The sequence below is a fragment of the Eschrichtius robustus genome, chromosome 6 (assembly GCF_028021215.1).
Source record: "Eschrichtius robustus isolate mEscRob2 chromosome 6, mEscRob2.pri, whole genome shotgun sequence".
Taxonomy (NCBI): Eukaryota; Metazoa; Chordata; class Mammalia; order Artiodactyla; family Eschrichtiidae; genus Eschrichtius; species Eschrichtius robustus.
In genome coordinates, this window is record NC_090829.1 from 59,143,060 (window position 1) to 59,164,392 (window position 21,333).

The window sequence follows — 21,333 nt, forward strand, 5'->3', positions numbered from 1 at the left end:
AGTATTTTGACACAAAAATCTAAGCATCATCCTTTTCACCTGTAAATATTCAGTATGCACCTATAACTAGAATACCTTCTTTTTGTTTTTAAACATTAATATCATGTTGAAAGTTGCTTAAAGTGTTACAACAAAATGTATCATCCAGTACCCAGCCCATATCCAGATTTTTCCCTGCAGTATCAAAGACATCTTTTCAGAGTCCCTCTCTTTTTGCAAGCGATTGATTTGTTGAAGGAGCTGGATCAGTTGCCCCAGGATTGCTCTAATGATTGCTTCCTTGAGGTATTGTTTAGCTTGTGTTTCTTATAAGCTGGAAGTTAGATCTGGAAGCTTAATTAGATTCAGGCTCATTTTTTTTATAGCCTGATTTTCTATCAGACATGAAGCGAACATAGTAATAGTTGAACATGGGAATTAGTGAGACCTCCCCTCAGAAATCAGAGACAGAATAGGTGTGGGATGTGGGTGCAGGCAGAGGGGTCAGCTGATGGTTAGGCATTAAGTGTGGGGAGGCCGAGTTTGAGATAAATCCAACCCAGCTGTGAAAGCCAGGAGCTGGTCTGCCGTGGGATGTGGGGAGGGAGAGACAGCATCTCTCCGGTTAGGAAGCTTTTCAAATAACTTCTCAGTGACCATCAGTTCTCAAGCTATAGCTTGTCTGTTGCACCAGGGATTCAGCAAGGTCAGCTGAGGGAAAACAAAGAACTGAAATGGGCACCGAGAGAGAAGAGGCATGGGAGGGGTATGAATGAGGCTGGGCGGCAGTCCGAGTGCGGGGCTGAGTCTGGAGTTTTCACCAGGGTCTCCATTGAAACGTCTCCTCCCAGCTGTACAACCACATGGTGGCACAGAGCAGCAGCCAGCTTTTCAGAATTTGTTTTCAGCAAGTTAGTAAACTTTTCCAAGCAGCTGCTTTGATGGGGACTGGCAACCACCGCAAGTTCCAAGCACAGCTTGTAAGAAGTGACACCAGCAGCAGCAGGCAGTGAGTGTGTGCTTATGTGCATGCCTAAGCCGAAATGCACAACACGAATAGATGTATTCCAAGTGGTGTCTCTGCACTGCCCAGAGTGGACATGTCATTGCTGGCCTGGCCTGTGATGTTGGCCCCAGGGGTGCGTGGGTTTGAAGAGGGCTTGCCCAGAGTCCAGACAGACTGTCTGCTCTTCTCAGCAACTGGTAAGAGGGACTCAGGGACATCAGAGGTGAGAACTAGGCACATGTGTGCAACAAGCAGTATTAGGACACAAGAGAAAGAGAAAGACGGATAAAGAGAGACTGCGATTGACTTTTCTAGTTGTGTGATCCTGGGCCAGTTACTTAACTCCTCTTTGCCTCAGTTTCCTCATCTGTCAAGTGGAGAAAATAATAATAGTAATCACCTCATGAAGTTGGGTGATTTAAGTAAGACGCATGTATCAAGTGTTCAGAACTATGCCTGGCACCTGGTAAATATTCATCCACGTACCTAGAATAGTGTCTGACATTTTATAACACTCGGTAAATTTCTATTGAATGAATGACTAAGTGTTTGTTAGTCATCATGCAAATGTAAGGCATTATTTTTGCATGCGTGTGTTGGCTGATACCATGTAGATATACATCAGCATTGTGATTGGAAGAAGTTACAACTTTTACATTCCTTTCGGGAGGTGTATGTGTGGGTAGTTAAGCTGATCATCAGATATAAATTGGTCTTCACTTAGCCCTAGAAGCACATCTGAAGCCTCGTGTGTGTGTGTAAGCTGGTCATTTATATACAGGTTCCACATCCTCAGATGCTGCCACTTTGGGGAATTCTCCTCCCAGAGCTCTCAGCACTGTTTCAAGTCCTCTGCAGTGTTCCCTAACGTTTGTGATAGATACGTGTTGTCTCTCATCACCCCCCCCACCCCGCCATTGTCTGTCAGCTCTTGGAGGGCAGAACCCCCAATGTGTTCTACATGAAGGAGTTGGTCGGTAAATGCTGGATGCCTAGGTCAGATATATTTTCAGCAGAACAGGGAAATTCACCCGAGTTTTATTAGAAACGTTGCTTAGAACACGTGTGTTGGAGAGATTTTATATGTAGAGCTGCCCTGTGGCGGCAGGGAGATAGCTGTTGGAGTTTTCCCATCACCTGTTGCATCTGACTGTGTGATTGTGCACACCTGTCGTGGCCTCTAGACCCTGGGCATTGACCCTGGTGTCCAGATCTCAAAGAAGTGTGAGACAAGGCCTCCGCCTGCCAAGGACTGCAGTCAGGCTGAGGAGACGGGCCAGAGCGGGCTGAAAGTAAAACGAAGTAGGAGGCATGTTGTGCTGTGTGCTCACCGATGGCCCAGATAGCAAGTTCTCTGGACTTCAGAGGAGGGGAAGGTGGCCTGGAAGCTGAGCATGTGGAGATTTTGAGAAGTGGGTGCACATTTGCAGAGAGCACATGAGTTACTTCTTCTGCTTGATTGGCAAGGGGAGGTTTGTCTCACTGAGACGTGCTGTGCTACAGCTGCCACTCTGGTTCTGCTGCCGAGAGCCTGGAATTGGGATCAGAACCTGGAGTTCATTCTGGTTCTTCTCTTTGCTGGCTGCATAATAATCTGGTTGTAAGACCACTTTCAGTTGACAGGCTTTTGTGGCACGTCTCTGCAGTCTCAGTTTCCTTAGCTGCAAAATGAGGATGATGGTAGTACCTTCTTCATAGGGTTACTGTGAGTATTAAACGAGGTGACATTTGGCGCCATTATTAGATGGAAACAGCTTTATCCTGAGCCCACCTCTGTCTTTAAAGGTGATGTGGATCTTCCCCTCTGCCTCTTCGGAGTATCCCAGGCAGAGTGCCTGGATTTCCTGCAGATTACCAGCATTAAAAAGCCCAGTTCTCATTAAAGCCAGTTTAAAGCTTCTCCCGCTACCAAGCTCAGGAGGCTTGGAAACCAGCAGTGTAGAAGGGTCAGCGTAGGCATCCTCTGGTCTTTTTTTGTCCTTGCTCCACCTCTTTGCCTCCTCCCACCCCCTCTGGCCCCTCCAGAGTCAAGGACCAAGGGTTGGGGAGATTGGAGACAAGGCAGAGCCTTTCCCTGAGCTAGTGCATTTACTCCCTCTTGGCTGCCATGAGTCTTCTATCATGGCCGACCTTTTTGTGGGGGGCACATTAGTGGTTCTTTACAGATGCCCTCCACCCCTGCTTGTCAGGGACCTCCACAGGGACCTTTTCCCTGGTGCCCTCCCCGATGACCTCTGTAACCCCCCCTCTCCCCCCCAGCTCCTGCCCGAGTCTCCTCAGCTGCCCTCCCATCATCTTATGCAGTGTCCTTTCTGGGGGAACCTGGCTGCCTTCTGAGCTGTCCTTTTAGCCCCCGGGGAAGGTCACACATCCTCGTCAGCCAGAGTTGTCCTCGCTCCTCCCATGCTGGCAGCTGCAGGCAGCCTCCTGCCGCTTCTCCAGGTGAGGGCAAGCTCCTGGGAGCTCCACGTGCTCTGCTCCAGAAGCAGCCCTGGGCCAGCTCATGAGCCCGGCAGCTCTGCAGCGGTTGCCTGGGGCGTTGCAGAGCCAGTTCCTTTTCTTTCTCTCATGTTCCCTCATGGGCCGGGGGACAGGAGATGCTGTAGACCTCTCCTTTCCTTTAACTTCCTTCAGAGGAAGTCCACAGGAAGACCCCCATCCTGTTCTCCTGTCAGGCTCATAGCACAGCGCCTGGTACATAATCAACAACCAGTGCGTGCTGGCCGCTATCACTATTTAGCGAACGTGGGCTTCAGTCTTCTTCTCTGAAATCGGGGCTAATGTTAATCCCCACTCCGCTTCCCACTTAGTGCTGCTAATGTGTATGAAAGTATTGTGAGTTGGTTTTATTTTTATTTTTTTAGCCTCAACAGAATGGGATCTCACCACGCATGTTTAAGGCCTTTGTGAGCAAGAGCCACCCGGAATTCTCCTCCAACAGACAGCAGGATGCCCAGGAATTTTTCTTGCATCTGGTGAATCTAGTAGAGGTAAGTCAGTCTTCAAAAATGCTCGAAAGGGTTGTAAGAAGTGTGCCCAGCTCCTGCGTGCAGTCGCTGCTGGTGTGGCTGGAATGCTGCGCCCCTCCACTCCCCTCCTAAATCTCTCTCCGGCCAGGCTCCTTCAGAGTTGGCGTCTTTGGGCCTTTCTCTGCTCGGCCCACTTGATGTAGTTGCTCCTCATGCCTGGCCTCCTGGGCCCTTGTGGGTCTCCCTGTTCTCCTCCTAATTTGAACGTGTTCTGGGAGTGTTTATCCATTATTTCATTTGCCTTTTTTGTTTTTTTGTCTCTGTGATAAGCTCCTTCAGAGTCCCATGTGGTATTTGGTGTCTTCCTGCCATCACTCTGAGATGGTCACTCGGCTCAGAGCAGAGTCGAATCCCATTAAATGCTGTGGTTTTTTTAAAGGCCACTGAGAATTCATGATTAAAGGCTTTTTTCCCCTCTCTTAAAAAATAACTGCTTTTTTCCTGATGACAGATGTGTTCCTTGTGGAAACATAGGCACAAAGGAGAAAATCAAAACCTCCCATGCTACCTGCTCCCACAAACAAGCAGCGCTAACATTTGGGTGTCTGACCCTTCCCCCCTAGTCATCTTCCAGGTGCTATCCATTTTCTACGTGTTGGTTTGTGAGCAGCGTTTTTCACTTAACCTGTTGTGAACGTTTTGCCACATCATTACCTACTGGAATATAGCATGATTTCTTTTTTATTTTTGTATCATTTACATTAGTGCATTTATATAATCATATCATACATGGCTTAATTTTTCCAGGGCAGTCCTTGATTTTTTTTTTTTTCCCTTTCTCTTTAGTTGGGCTTCCACATCTCCTTTCTTCTAATTCTTTCTAGGTCAGTCCCTGTGACATAACTTTTAACGGCTGCATGATATTAATTCACATGATGAACTATATTTAACCGATCTCCCATTTTTGGACTTTAGGTAACTACCAGTCTTTTCCTGTACTCTGGTGAGCTGGCATGCCCAGAGGGAGTGTTCAGTAACACCAGATCTTTACACCAGATTTATATTTGATTCTGTGCTCAATTTTATTCATGGCTTAATATCCACAAATTTACTAACTTGTTATACTCCAACCTTCAGAGGAACCGCATTGGCTCAGAAAACCCCAGTGATGTTTTTCGGTTTTTGGTGGAAGAACGTATTCAGTGCTGTCAGACCCGAAAAGTCCGCTACACGGAGAGGGTGGATTACCTGATGCAGTTACCTGTGGCCATGGAGGCGGCAACCAACAAGGGTAACGTTCTAAAGTGGGAAAAGAGCAGTGTGCTTCTTCACACGTGAAAACCCTCAAGTCAGCGATACTGCAGTTCAGTCTCTGCGAAGTCCTCTCAGGAGCAGACCCAGCCCGGACGGTGTCTGGTTTGCATGTCTCTTTTCATCTTTTCCTCAGTCCCCATGTGACTTTCTTTTGACATTTTTGTGGAGGGCTTATGGAGGGAACCTACTTCAGTGCCTATAAATTTGACCAGCTGTTTGGTTTAGAGGCAGCTTAATTTAGGGGAAATTATTTGTAATTTAATATTATCACTCACAAGTTGTGTGGAAAGTCTGAGGGGAGTGGTCAGAACTGCATATTTTGATGTGTGGGACATTCAAGCAGAGAGAGACCTCTTAAAAATAATCCAGCTTTGGCATCCGAGTAAGATGCCTGTTGTGGGAGATAAAGTGTGGTAGGCCTCTTCGTGGGGCGAGGCTCCTTGGAAGGGTCTCTGGAGCTTGGAAGCCAGGAGGAAGGTGGGGGGATCTCAGGGGAAGGTTCCTTCAGTCAGTCTGATCTGGTTCTTCCCAAGCAGAATAGATGAATGGTATTTCTTAGAATTAACATCTTAGAAGCAGAAAAAGGAGAAATATCTGCTAGATCGCTTATTTCCTGTGAACTGGTCATTTTTGTAAGGTTTAACGACTCCCTGGATGGCCTTTTTCCTTTTTTTTTTTTCTTTTTTTTGTTTGTTTGTTTGGGGTGTAGTCACTTTATTGTGTTAATTGGAAAATGGTGATTATGATGATTTTAAGATGAAACGATTTCCATTTTCTATAAACTCATGCAGCTTTTGACCAGCTGTTAAATTCTTATTCATTATACAAAGTAGAAATGGGGGTGGGGGGGGGTCTGTGGTTTGTTTCCTTTTTAGCACTGGGCTTAATTGCTGTCTCTTGCCTACCTTGGGGATACTAACATATTGTGCTCAGTTCTGTGATCCTAACTCAGAATTTATGAGTGGAAAATCTTTTTTTTTCAGAAAGCAGACTTAAAATTTAGTCTCAGGAAATTGATTGCTGGGAACACCTAATGCTAGCATCCTAGATAGAAGTCCATCATAAACTGATTTTGGACTGGGGAATGAACTGTAAAAGCATATTCAGATGTGTTTAAGAAAACACAGAGGTACATCAGTGTGTCTAAAAACTGATAAATCAGAAGGGACTTTTTTGTAACAAAAGAAATTCCCAGAACGGTCCATTTGAAATCTATATAAAATTTTGACTTACGGGTAGTTTCCAAGAGCAGATCTGCTGACGCTTGGGAAGTTCACTGTGCACTCACTTCTTTTTCCCTTGGTGTTTAACCATTTGAACAGGGATAGTGTAGAAAGGCCTTCTAGGTTGGCCGCTCTGCTCTCTGCAGTGTCGGGTGACCCCAATATGAAGTTGTCTTGGCAGTGTTGGGTAGGATCATGGGCTGGGTGCCTTGGATAACTGCGGTCCTTATAGTTCATCCTGCTCTTTGGCCTGCACCCTCCATGACCTCTAATCATAGTGAAGGGCCGGGAAGAGGTGAGCCCTCGGGTTTCTTTCAGTGTGAAATTCTCTGGTGTGAAGACTTTGTGATTAGAGGGTGGTATTGGGATCAAACCAGCCTTGACCTCTGGACAAATGAAAGTCCAGGTTCGTGAATCACTTACAGCACATGCGTGGTCTGAACCTCTCACCTGGGCTGGAGTTCACAGTTCCCTCCCGTCAGTCTCCAAGGGGAACAGGCAAAAAATTATGAATGGCTCGATGCAGCCTGGCTGTGCCACTCTAAACAGGATTTCAGCAGGCTCCTCTGGTTCTGTGGAGGGCAGCAAGTAAGCAATCCTGCCCCACCCCAGAAACCTTCAGCGAAGATGGTTATTGCTCAAGGGGGTCTTTTTCATTTCACGAAATTAAGTGATTGCAAAGTCATTCATTTGCTCTTTTATTCAGATGAACTGATCGCCTATGAACTAACAAGAAGGGAAGCAGAAGCAAACAGAAGACCCCTTCCCGAGCTGGTTCGTGCCAAGATACCATTTAGTGCCTGCCTTCAGGCCTTTTCTGAACCAGAAAACGTTGATGATTTCTGGAGCAGCGCCCTACAAGCAAAGTCTGCGGGTGTGAAGTAAGTGTGTGTGCGCTTGTGTGGTGGCAGTAGGATAAGGAGGGGGCCTTGAGAGGTGGGGACCGGGTTAGGGGAGGGTTGGGGGGCATTGTACGGGTCTGCATGCTTGCTCATGTGTGGCAAGATGGGATTATGATTTACACAACCCTAGTTGTTGTAGACCTCACTTGTGTGAGACCTGTCCAGTAAAACAGGCTTGTTGTAATCTGTATCATGTGCAAGGGAATGCTTTTTTTTTTTTAAGCCAGGTTGTAGTTTATCCTTTATAGGGAATTTGCGTTTTCTTTTTTTTTTTTGTCGAGGGTATAGCCAAGAACCCTCCCCATCCATGGCAAGATGATATTGATGAAGAAATTAGAAAAATACTTATGACAGTCTTAAGTATTTATACTCCACGGTGATAGATTTTTGATTCCAAAATTAAAGATTTGGCTTAGAACTTGGTGTCTGTGTACCTGCCTGGAGATCAGGGGTCTCAGGGCATCTCGAAGTGGACATCAGGGCTCCTGAGCATTGTTCCAATGAGCTGCCCAGGATGTGCTCAGGAGATGTTCTGTTCCTATATTGTGAGCCTTATTGTCAGATACATTAAAAAAAAATTTTTTTTTATCCACTTGACACCTTAATTGATTTTATACTGTCAAGTCCTTGCCGGCACACTTCATATAGTTGGAGAAAGAGTATTTACAGTGGCATAAAAAGGGGGAAGGTCTAAAAGTTAGGCTCTGGTAGTCTTAGTACTTCTAGATATTCTTCAGCCATTTTTCTTCTAGGCTATGCCTGAGCTCTTGTTGATGTGAAGGGCAGGGAAGGATGGACGAGCTACTGCTGGCTGTTTTTATCACAACTTCAAGTAGCAGTCAAACCTGAATTACTTATTCTGTGTGACAGCCGTCTCTCAGGATGCCTCTGTTTCAGATGACGACTTCATGTGTTAAAAATGGGAAAACAAGATTTTATTTCAAGAGCTTAAAAAAAGCCGTATTTTCTTACAATAATTTCCTTTAAAAAGTTTCTTCGTATCTAAATGAGATTAATAATAGTTCAATTATCCGTTATCCATTGTGGGGTAAGTTTTCATCCGAGGACTGCTCAGTTTTGGAGTGTGTGTGTGTGTGTGTGTGTGTGTGTGTGTGTGTGCGTGTGTTTGTGTGTGTCCTTGAAGATAACAGTTGGTGAGCTGGCATGTTAAATGTTCGAGATTCACTTCACTACAACTTGGACACATCTTTGGGCAGTTAGAAAGCTACACACTATATTATATTAGTGGTGCAAACAACTTTTTTTTTTCTTTCAACTTTTTGAAATATATACAACATTGTGTGACTTTGTGTACAGCGTGTTGATTTTTATTTATTTGTTTTCCTAAATTTAATTATTGATAGTAGGCTGAAGATTCCTCAAACATTCTTTTCTCTTTGTGCTTTAATTCTGATACTGTATGGGGTGGAAATGATCAGGGGCTTTCTAGGCTTAGAAAGCCCCCAGTGTCACATGTGAGCTGCAGAGTCATCTTCATTGGCCTGTCCACTTGGTCACCCTTTTGTGCTCTTCAGTGAAGTGGTGGCGAGTCTTCCCTAAGGCCCAGAGAGTATGTCACTCTCTGGGCCTTAGGGAAGGCGCCTTCCCATCACTAGGAAAAGGCCCATCTTTAAAGTGGAGCTAGGAGGTGTTAGCTTTCCACAGAGACAGTTTCTGATCCCTGGGAGATCTGGATTCTTCTCCTGTGTCCACTTCCCAGCTTGTGTTCTATCCTGGGGCAAAGTCACCACCCAATTCCTTCTTACACCTGAGTGGAGGAATGATGGGTGCTGACTTGATTTTCTCCTCAAATGCTACAAAATATTTAGTTGTAGGCAGTGCTAGCATAATTAACCTAGAATCCTTGAGGAGGGGTTTCTGCTTTCTCTAATCCTTAACAATAGATAGTAAATTTTCTCTGTCTTTTGCATACACACATGCTCTTACGGTTAAATGCATATGAAAGAAAATTAATACTGGATGTATCACAATTGTTGATAATTGAAAACTGGTCTTGTGGGAAAGGAAAAAACAAAGTTTTAGGGTAATAAAGCAACTACCATTATGGCACATTTATTATTCCCGGTTATGTGCTAAGTGCTTCCCATCAGTTAATCACTTAATCCTCTTAGTATTGCTGCGAGGTAGGTGCATTATTCTCCCTATTTTACAGACGAGGAGATAAAAGAAGTAATTGGCCACTAAGTGGCAGACTTGGAATTCTTTCAAGTTCAAAGTTTAAACTCTTAATCCTTGTGTTATACACTGCCCCCATATTCCTTATCGTGCTTGCTTATGTTTGTATCTTTATAATCCTTATATAGCCTTGTTTATTCCTTATTATGCCTTATCATGTTTCAAGTAATAGTTTTGGGGAAACCAGTTCAGTGGATTCCTAAAAGATTGTTTTTTCTTTCTTTTTCTTATTGCCAGCAGTATAGACACGATCTCCTTATTATGTTAATTTGAGGCCTTGAATTTTTCTTGTGTTAGACCCAGAGCCTGAAAGGCCAGGAAGAGGCAAAAGATGTCCTCTTGGTAGATCTTGGGTCAGTATGGACCAGACATAAAGAGCCTTCCCTTCATTGGTCCCGAACAGACAGTGACTGGGAAGAATATTAGTGTTTGGAAATTTTATTCACCCAGCAAATATTATCGCGCATCTAGTATATTCTGGGCAATGAATTGAACAAGACCTAGTTCCTCCCCTCAAGCAGCTCATGGATTAAGGGTCAACAGGGAGAGATTTTGTCTTGACCTTTATCATTTACGAAGAGAAAAGCACGGTATGGGGTTCCAGAGCACAAGCTTTAGGAGGGCTGGCAGTGTTTGAATCCTCAGCATAGAACTTACTGCTATGTGACCTTGGCCAAGTGACCTCACCTCCACAAGCCTCTTCCCTTACATGTAAACTGGGAATAATAACAGAACTTTCTTTATAGGGTTGAGGTGAGGATTAAGACAGATAAGCTACATAAAATGCTTTGGACAGTGTCTGGCGGAGTAAATATATACTGTAATTGTTATTACATTACTTTTATCCTTTATTTTTTTTTGCCTTGGATTGTACAATTTGACTGTGGTTGATTATCATGTTTTCAGCATATTTAGTGGAAAGGATAGAATTGTATTTTTTTAGCGACCAGGTTTTCAATAAAATAGACAGTCAATAATTTCAGGGAGAGGGACAGTTTATATATTATTTTTCTTAAGCCTTTCATAATGTTTTTGCCTGAATTGTAATAAGTGAACAGTTGTTATATTTTAAATAATAATAGGTTGCCAATAGATAATGTATTGTTGTCAGGCACTTAGGACATAAAGTTCTAAGCACTTTATGTCCTAACTCAGTTCCCGTAACAATTCTTTGAGGTAAATTTGCTCTGTGTCTGTCTAGACCTTTTTGAATGATTTATATTCTAATGGTATTTATTAAATACATAACTTTTCAAGAAAAATTTTAATTCCAGGAATTAATTTTAGGAATAAGAGGGTAAGTGGTGCATAATTTATAACTTTGCTGGATTTAACTAACAAACTTGATGTCCCAAGCCTCTAATTAATGAATGCCAAGTATTAATTTTGAGATTGAACACATTTATATTGAGCAGTCACTACATGTGTGATTCAACTTCAGACCCTATAGAGGTTACAAAGATGAATAAGGGATGTTTACCCAATAGGGTAAATATAATGTGGGCACCATCTAACCTGCTTTCTGGTACTCTTAGGTTGGTAGCTACCCATAACAAAGTGATGTGTTAAATGATCCCTCGCCAGTCTCCCCAGCTGACCAGCCTCGAGTTCCCTCCACTGCCCCCCACCCCATGGTATTACCAGCTGATTCCTCACCTAGATACTGATTGCAGAGCAACTGCAAGAGTCTTTGGGCTCCTGAACCACAGTTTGGAAATCATTGATTTACTGATGACTTTTGGTTGATTTCACCATTATATATTTTCCAGTTTTTAAGTGAATGTGGTAAGAGGAAGGGGTCAGAGAGGACATTTTTACAGTGGTTGAAAAGACCAGATGGAGTTTCTTGGTTTTTGGTGAAACTAAGGATTCATCTATATTTAAGAATGATAATTTATTGATATTACTGCTTCTCAGAAGATAGGAAAACCTAATTAGAGGTAATATATAATTTCTGGAGAGTGAGGCAGGCTAATGATAGATCAGCTTCTTAGGATAGTTAAGCTCCTGGTTTTTGAAGAACTCCCTCATATTATTGCCTGTACCCTTCTACCCTCCTTGTGATGGAGAATTTGAGATCCAGAGAGGTTAAGTGACTTGCCTGGGGCAAAATACAGATCAGTGACAAGCCAGGTCAGTGTCCAGGGCCTCGTGGATTCTAGCTCTTTCATGACAAAATAATCATGCTGATTCCTTAGATATACACAACACAGTCTTGTGTGCCGGGTGGTTTCATGTCATTTCATCAACATTGCACAGCCCTGACAGGTAGAAATTATTAATAAATCTATTTTGTAAATGTGAAGATGAAGCTTCAAAGAGGGTCAAATTTGGAGTGAATTAAGTAGCATCCAAGCCTTTTGACACTTTTTGGACAGTCCTCTGCCCCTGAACCGTGGCTTCTCTTGTACACTAGGGGGCAGCAATGCATTAGCGTTGTTTTCTGAATTCTGGGAAGATGCATGTCACATAGAAGGCAGTGACTAGATTTGAAATGTAGAGTTTGTAGGGAGCGTGTTCTAGAATCTTTTATTTTAAAAGGTACCTATAGTATCTGTCTACAGCTGATTTTCTTTTTTCCATATGCCTACTGTACCCACATTGACACTTAAATGGAAATGGTTGTTATAAACAAGATAATAAATGTGGAGAGAATGAGCTGGAACCGGGGCATGAATTTGGTGTATAAGTTGAATAGTTTGTGCATAAAATTGTCAAACTCAAGTTCAGGCAATTAAGCATTCCTGAAAGTCTGAAGGGAAACTTAAGACATTGACCATATATATTAATTTTTTAACTTAAGTCCCAGATTTAGGTATTTTAGATACCCCAGAATACATACATACATATATACATATATACATATATACATATATACATATATACATATATATATATACACACACACACACACACACACACACACATATACACACACCTTTAGGATCCATGTGGCCATGGATTTTAGGTGCAGTAGTATTTTAATGAGGCCCTGGCATTTCCAATAGTCAGCCTCAACCAAATTTCCAATAAACCCTCCTTATGGCAACTCTGTGCTACCAGATAGAGACTCTTAGTGGGAGCAGGTTGGGGGTGTGTCAGGATTGCTCGGGGAGCTTTTTCAAACCTGATACACAAACACAATGCACAGGTGCCCACACACACCTACAAATACATATACTAAATTCTAGCAAGGGTTTTAGAAGAAAACAAATGTTTATGGTTGAAAACCACTTTTCAGAAATATAAAATGCCACAGCAAAGTAAAAGTAATAATTTTGCAACGTGCCCAGAATCATCCTCAGGGACAACATTGTCCTCTGTTAAACATTTTCTTCTCGTGAAAAGGCCAGGATGAACGGTGAGGTGGTGAGTGTGTGTCCACTCAGGTGTGTGTGTGCGTGTTCCTCCTCTTCAGTGCAGCCGCTGGAACTGCCGGGTGTGCCTCAGACACAGCTTTTGATGCTTCGTGAACTGTATTCATAATTCTTATTGCCTTGTTTCATTGATCTAATCCCCTTGTGTTTCCCAGAACATCTCGCTTTGCCTCATTCCCTGAATACTTGGTAGTGCAGATAAAGAAGTTCACTTTTGGTCTTGACTGGGTTCCCAAAAAATTTGGTAGGTATCTTTTGCATGCTTTTGCTTGAAACATCAGATTAGCTATTTGAAAAACATGGCATGTGAAAGAGCCCATGTGGCTGGCTGCCAGAAACAGTTTCATTTCATTCTTTTTCCATGATTCCCACTTTTCTCTTTTGAAAGATAAGAATATATGATAAGCACTGATAGAAAAAAAAAAAAAAAAAAAATTGCCATAGGCTAACCCATCCCTCTAATTATGGGTTCTGGAATGACCAGATTCTAAGAGTGAAAACAGGAGCCTGACGTTATCAAACCATGCTTCCCAAACTTTAACAGATCTTGCTAAAATGCAGGTGCTGAGTCAGCAGGTCTCGGGTTGGGGGGGAGGGGTGGGGGTAGGGGGTGGGGGAGGGGTGCTTTATTCTAATACGTTCCCAGGTGATACTGATGCCGCTAGTGCTGCTGGTCCGAAAACCATGCTCGGAGGTGCAAGTAATTGAAAATATACTCTCAGCATCTCGCTTCTGCCTCTGAAGCAGGCAGGTGTGGCTCATGACATTTGCTTAAGTCATACGCATTTTGTTAATAATAACATAAGTATAGTCAGTTGTATTAAAAAGTCAAGAAAGGGACGTGACTTTGGCTGAAGTGGGCTTTCTTCTTGCTAATCTTAAAGGCCCTTGACCATTGTTAGAGGTTAGCTTTCCAGACAATGCAGAGGAACATTTTCTCCATCATCTCCATCGAATATCAAGGTGTTCCTAGGCTGTCCTCAGGGCCGTGGAAGGATGTACAGTGACTGTTTGCCAGTCTTTTAAAGTTGTTATGTTTTTGAGCACTTAAAAAACAACAGTCAGTCCCTGTGCTGGTTAATTAAGCACTCATCTGCTCATCTGAAGGCGATAAGTAAAAAGAATGTGAAGTTGAGGGAGTGATTTCCCAGAAGCCTCTGGCACTAACAGTTTGCGTAGCACTTGCTTCCACGCGGCATTACGCAGCCTGTGAACGGTGAGCAGCCTGTGAGCCTGTAGCTTATCCTGCTCTTCCTGGTGGAATAATTTTGTGGGCAGGAAGGAGGGCAGAGGGCAGGCTGCTTGTCACTCAGCCTTTCCTCCTTGGACCTGAGAGAGAAAACTGACTTCTAAAGACTTTGAACTGCTTTGGAAACAGTTTTCTTATTTTTCTTTGTCCTTGGAATATTGGTAAAGGATAAAAAACTCAGATCAGATTTCACAGTCTTGCTGAAATTAAAGCAGCCTCAAAGCTTTCTTTAATGAACCTGAGATTTTCTGTTGAGGGACAATTGTATTGATTTTGTTGGTCAGACATTGTGTTTGATTTTGCTGTCTGCTGAGATTTAAAGTTTTTTCTAACTAAGCCTTTTCTTTGGGTGGTTGTTTTAAAATAGGATTTACATACCTAGCATCATAATTGGTTTTGGGGATAGTATTTTCAGGTTCTGTTTGCTAGCCTGAGAGACATGTCCTCCGCCAACATTTGAACCCATTTTCCACTATTACTATATCTGAATGTGTCCAGTACTAAATCTCAACAGGCTGTTAGACTGATACAGTTTGTATCTGAGTAAGTCAACACAATGACAACTGGGCTGAGAAGTTAAAAAAAAATGTTCCTCAAGACGAATACACTTGAGGTTCAATTAATTTCTTTAAAGCTTCATTCTTTATTACCTTAGGTAGAATAATCACAGTACCCATCATGATCTGAGAAAAGGCATAAACTACAGGTTGCAAACTCAGATGCCTAATGAGGACAGGGTGATAATGTAAATGAAAGAAGTAGGCTGGGTGTAGGAAACAGGTAGCGATAGCAGTCTTGGTCTTTCTTGGGTATTCCCATTTTGCATGAAGACGTGGATTAGGAAAACATTTCTCTGCCATAAGAATCAGAATAGCACAAATATGTTGCTCAGGGTCGTGGGAGTGGTGGGTCTGTGACGGACGGGCACGGAGGGTACACGGTGCCCTAGAGTGGGAGCTAAATATCAGCCCCAGGCGGTTGTTGCCGCGTGAGACTGCTACAGGTGTTTGTTTTTCAAAATGAGTTGGAAATCTGGACTTCTGAATTACATTTTCCGATTTAAAAATTGGAATTTGTTGCCAACATTTTAAAAACATCAAGCAGAAAGTGTCTACAGGTGCTCTATGGGCTCCCAGTTTTTAACCTCTGGTTTCCCTCGTTTGTTCTTGTTCAGTGTGAAACCCTGCCCCTGTGTTTCCCCTGACTCTGCATTAAAATCTTATCAGTCTCAATGAGTCTTCTGGTCCCGTGATTTACTCCAGGGAACTGTAAAGCATCCCTTGGCTCTGCCTAGACACTTGTGCATAGAGTTAATGGTGTTGGATTTAGGAGGTGATTGTGGGTATTTGGAGAGCCCAGTGAATATAATCTCTCTCGTTTTGCAGATGTTTCTATTGATATGCCAGACCTACTTGATATTAACCATCTCCGAGCCAGGGGGTTACAGCCAGGAGAGGAGGAACTTCCGGACATCAGCCCCCCCGTAGTTATTCCTGACTCAAAAGGTACCATCTACTGCCAGGAGGACCTTCTCGACCCCTCCCCCCTCCTCTGCTGGAATAGTCCCTTTTCTTCCACCACTCCGTTGTCCCTTGGTGCCTTCCTGTGTTGTAACCCACTGTGGACACACAGATGTGAAGCCTGGCTGCAACTGTAAGCTTACAGTAGTCATGGGAAGAGGCACAGAGACCCATCCTGAGTGGCCGAAATGGGCCCGTGGAAATCACTGGCAGCAGAGGGCAGCAAATCTCCAGAAAGTTTTTAGGTTATGTTGCCTCTGACTTTGCCTCCCTCCCTGCCTCCCTCTTTCCCCTAATGGGCCTGTGGGGAAGAGAAGGGGTGTGTTTTCAGTGGGCTCTTCGTCTGGGGGAGCTGTGTCCTTCTTGGAGTACCTTTAGAGAACCGAAAAGGGAAATTCAACCATGTGTGTTGGTTTTAAAAATCTTGCCCATGTCTCACCTCCCCATCTTTGTCACTGCTTCATAGCAAGGGAGCCGTTTGAGTTTCTCTTACTCTCTGAACCTTAAAGTAGTCCTTGTTCAAAATACTTAACTTTTAAAGGGAAAAGAACATGCAAAAAACGATTGCCCTTGTGAGTCCAAGAGCAGCGTGGAGAAATCTTGGTTTCATTATTAGCTCAGTTATTCTGGTGAAATCACTTTCATTCTGGCTTTGTTTGCCCACCTGTTTACTGTTCACCTTCGTAATGAGTTAATTAGGTACATTAGCTAATAGTGCCAGATGGCTCGGGGCCCTGCCACCCCAGGATTTCCATCAGCTGAGCAGGGTATATTATTGGTGACCATGTTGGGGTAAGGTGAATCCAGGAGGAGCAAGATAGGATTCAAAATCGGCACCTGTGTTACATTCTTCTGTAAATGCTAAATTACAGAGGACAGAGAGCAGGGAAGGGGCCTGTAGGTGGGGCAGCCTGGGTAATGTGGGGTACAGGTGGTTCATTAAAGAGGTTCTAGAAAGAAGAGATCAGTCTTGAGCGTCAGAGACATACAAGATGGTTTATTAGCATTGCTCCTGCTTTCTCTCATGTTCAGTAACAGAGTCCTTGGTTTGTAATTATACAGAGTTCTTAGAAGTACAGGGAGAGAAATTATTTAGTTCAATAAGATGATCAGCAGAGCACCATGTTTATCTGCTCTAAATGCCTGAAACCTGGTATTCTCCCTCCTTCCTGGAATGACTTTATGTCGTGCAGGCTGGGGTGGTCTGACGGGGGTAGGGGGGGGGACGGAGGGGCTGACAACAGTGTGGGATCTCAAGGGGGAGTGGTGAGCAAGTGCTCCGGATTAACTCTTTTTCTTTCTGCAGAACACTTTGCCATGGTTTGGTCTCACTTCCCTCCCTCTCCTTTAATTTCCAGATCGCCTGATGAACCAGTTGATAGACCGTATGTATCTTTTACGTTTTTTTCTCAGTGTCCTACCGTTGTTACCGGTCTAACTCATTTATCTGTGGGATTCAGTAAAGGGGCATTGTTCTGTACGTGTGTATGTGCAGCTTTTCCGGTGGGCACAGTCCTTGGTCTGCAAGTTGAGGTAGCAGCAAATCCAGTGACATGGTGATTCGGTGGCCCTGTGGTTCAGGAGAGTGAACATTAGCGTGAGAGTGAAGCAGCCCTGAGCTGGAATCTCGGCTCTGCCATTTGTGACTGTGTGATCTAGAATCATTAACTCAACTTCTCTGAGCCTCAGTTTCCTCGTGTGTAAACGGGGGATAATGATGCCATTTCTTCCCTCTTTGGCCACGAGTAGGCCTCCTTCTGCAGTGATGGCACAGTGGCCTGTCACTTTTTCCACTCCTGCTTCTGGACACATAATGAAGGTACACCACTGACAGGACATGTTAGTATTAATTAATACTCTTAAGGGTGTTAGTTCCATCGGATTGTTTGTTAATTTTGTAGTCGTTTAGTTCTTTAATCCTGTGAGAGTTGATACTCTTGATTTTCTAAAGAACATGAAAAAATAAACTATTTATAGTGAATATTTAGATATTAATTAGCAGGAAGGAGGAATGTGTAACACAAAATACTCTGAATCTTTTTGTCTACAAAGCCTTTCTGGAGACACTGTTGTTAATTTAGAAGTTCAAGTGTTTTACTTTGCAAACGCCTTACGTGATTGATCACATGGCTTAGACCTCCCTATTTCCTTTCTTGGGTCAATTTTGATTTGCTGATTGCTGGGAAAGGCTGTTAGGGTCAGCGAGGGTCATGGGCGAACCATTGCCTCTGTAAATAATCTGATTGTAATGATAACAATATTTTTGAATGGTTACCATGAGTTATGTTGAGTTTATTACTCCATAAATTCTTTCAACTGTACTTAACTGTACTATTAATACAAAGCCCAGATTCTTGTTTGAATGTCACGGTAAGAAGGGCAGACTAGGTGACCTTTGATAGAGGATAAAACTGAGACCTAGGAAGGTTCAGAGCTAGGACCAGAGCCAGGGCTAGGCTTCAAGCATGCTTTTCACGTCACTCGACCTTTTCTGGAATGTGAGGAGTTTCGATGCCCCTGACCCTGCAGAGAGCCGGCCTCCAGGCTCTTGCCCCAGAGGAGGTGATGGGTGGTTGGAACTGTGTCAGAGCCTGTCTGACAGTGAGCATTCAGCCATTTTCCATTTTCCTCCTGATCTAAGCCTGCTGTCTTATCAGCAATAACCTATGTTCAGCAGGAGAAAACAGTATTATCTTGGGTTAATTTACATTTATATCCTACCTTTCTCAGATATTTAGAAGGAATAACTTTAATTATTCTTATTCCAAAGTGAAAAGATATGTAGAAATTATGGATTGGTGAAAACAGTCATCTCTGGTTTCATCTATAACCACTATTAACATTTGGCATCTGTCCTTCTACTGTTCTTTGCCTGTGCCTGGCTCACTGTATTTTCCCCAAAATGGAATTATACATTTTCAATTTAATATGCTATTATCTACATGCATACATTTATTAAGCTGCATTACTTTAACTGCATTCTAGGGAACAGGTCTTTTACAGGGTGTTGAAAAGTATTCTGTAGAAAGAGTTTCATAGTTTCTTTACCGCAGGAATCTTTTTTGTTGTTGTTCTTACTAAAATTTTAAAATATTTTTAATATTTTATTTGACTGAAGTATAGTTGATTTACAATGTGTTAGTTTCAGGTGTATAGCACAGTGATTCAGTTATACATATATATATCTATTCTTTTTTTAGATTCTTTTCTTTTATAGGCCACCATAAAATATTGAGTATAGTTCCCTGTGCTATACAGTAGGTCCTTGTTGGTTATCTGTTTTATATATAGTAGTGTGTATGTGTTAATCCCAACCCACTGCAGGAGTCTTTATTGTAGGACTTTAGAATTTTCACTACATTAATGCACACTGTGAATTTCTAGAGAGAATTGAGAATGCAGGTTTAAAAAACTTAATTTGACCATGGAAGTCCCTTGTTTTGTGGTTCAGTAATTACATCTCTCTTAGAACACTAGGATTCTCTAGAACACAGTTGGGGAATCACTGTTGTCCTACATCATTGCTTTCTTAAAATTTTATCTTGATAGGATGTTTTGTGTACCCCCTTGAGAGAGAACTTTGGTAAATACATTTTCAGTACAATTTTTGTAGAACAGATGTCTCTTGTTCTTCAGTTCTTCTACTGATTGTTGTCTTTGGCAGAGTTTTCAGTAGATTACAGACCTCAGGACATGGAAAACATAAGGGGTATGTTTTGTGCTCCTGTTCCCTCCCCACCTTTGGTATAATTTGAGAGCACTTTGTAGGTGTGTATGTGTACACACACACGGACATACATACACACCCATGTACAAGTATACATATGCATACAAGCATGTATATGTGTGCATACACATACAAACCTATATTTATGTCTGTGTATCGATAAACACACACTTCTCTACCAATATCTATATATTATTGTGAAAAGAAAACAAAACCTGTGTCTAAGCCGAAGGTAGGTTTGTAAAGCAATCTTTTTTAATATCTTAAATGTATACAATTAACAAACACATTCTTTCCTTCTATCATAACATTGGGCTCTCCATTTCTCAGAGCTGATTACATCCTTTGATTGCTAATATATCTAAAGGCCTGCTATAACCGTCTGGGAGATTTAAGAAATAGGCTTTTTGGCCTGTAGATAATGCTTTTCTCTTCAAATTTCAGTCTCAAATTTCAGCAGTTCGTAGGAGAGGCTGCTGTAGTGGTCTTGAGAGTGATGTAAGAGACTGAAATGGTTCTGGGAATACACTAGATCTCCCCATAGGAAATTAGAGAGTTGTTTTTCAGTGCTTGGATTGTTCAGGTAATTACCATGGTTCCTATTTAGGTCAAAGATAGAAACTCAACTCAAATAGCTTAATATTTGGATGGCTTAAAACAAAACACGGTTAAACCACCACGTACATATTAAACAAAATAGCCCGTTCTTTGGGTAGCATGTGGCTAAGGGGCGAAGAGGAGCTAAGACAAGAGGAAATAGGGTTGACTTTTTTACACCAGAATATCCTGTGTGCTCTGTAGCATCAGACATCGATGAGTCATCGGTGATGCAGCTGGCCGAGATGGGTTTCCCTCTGGAAGCGTGTCGGAAGGCTGTGTATTTTACTGGAAATATGGGAGCCGAAGTGGCCTTCAACTGGATCATTGTTCACATGGAAGAGCCAGGTAGGTGGTCAGAAAATGGGATGGCTTTGGAGTCTGATGCGATCCTCAGTGATGTTAAGCCTTGGTCCTACTGTGTCCTCTGGATGTGTCCCAGAAAATGACCTTTCAGCTCATAATCTGCTGCATGAGGCTGGGGGATGGTTATTTTGCCCATGTATCAAAGTCACAATCTTTGTCTTTCCTCCTTTCTTAAATAATAGCTTTGTTGAGATTAATTCACCCTTTTAAATTGTATAATTCAGTAGCAAAAAGACCATTGGGAAAGATATGGGATAAACTTCTAGCTAAGAGATGAGGAGGACTTGAGATAGAAAAATGTGCATGAAGAAATAGGGGCTGTTTAGTTAGCTTTTACTTTTGTCCACTTTATTAAGCTATAATTCACATACCATATAATTTCCTCATTTAAAGTGTACATTTCAGTGTTTTTTTTAGTAGATTCGCAGAATTGTGCCACCATCACCAGTTAATTTCCAAAAAGAAATTCTGTACACAATAGCAGTCACTTTCGCATTTCCCCTGCTCTCTCCAGCCCCCAACAATCACTAGTCTACTTTCCGGCTCTGTGGATTTGCCTATTTTGGATGTTTCATATAAATGTAATCATACAATATGAGATCTTTTGTTCTTGGCTTCTATCACTTAGCATAATGCTTTCAAGTTTCATCTATGTTGTGGCATGTATTGGTACTTCATTCCTTTTTATGGCTGAATAATAGTCTGTTGTATGGATGTACTATATTTATCCTTTCATCAGTTGGTAGACATTTGGGTTGTTTCCACTTTTTGGCTATTATGAATAATGCTGCTATAAGCATTTTGTGTACAAATTTTTATGTGGACATGTTTTTATTTCTTCTGAGTGGAATTGCTGTGTCATATAGTAACTCCACGTTTGACTTTCTTAGAAACCAACAAATTGTTTT

At 42.5% G+C, this 21,333-nt stretch overlaps 1 protein-coding gene across 2 annotated transcripts in view; it reads left to right on the forward strand.

Annotated features, from left to right (window-relative positions):
- USP13 (ubiquitin specific peptidase 13) overlaps nucleotides 1-21,333 on the forward strand; it is a 120,809-nt gene that overhangs the window by 72,261 nt on the left and 27,215 nt on the right. For both annotated transcript variants that reach the window (XM_068546285.1, XM_068546286.1), the window contains exons 11-17: nucleotides 3,850-3,975; nucleotides 5,092-5,245; nucleotides 7,198-7,372; nucleotides 13,122-13,210; nucleotides 15,601-15,720; nucleotides 17,094-17,120; nucleotides 20,264-20,407. In XM_068546285.1, the coding sequence (XP_068402386.1) occupies nucleotides 3,850-3,975; nucleotides 5,092-5,245; nucleotides 7,198-7,372; nucleotides 13,122-13,210; nucleotides 15,601-15,720; nucleotides 17,094-17,120; nucleotides 20,264-20,407 (835 nt within the window). The remainder of the gene's footprint in view (nucleotides 1-3,849; nucleotides 3,976-5,091; nucleotides 5,246-7,197; nucleotides 7,373-13,121; nucleotides 13,211-15,600; nucleotides 15,721-17,093; nucleotides 17,121-20,263; nucleotides 20,408-21,333) is intronic.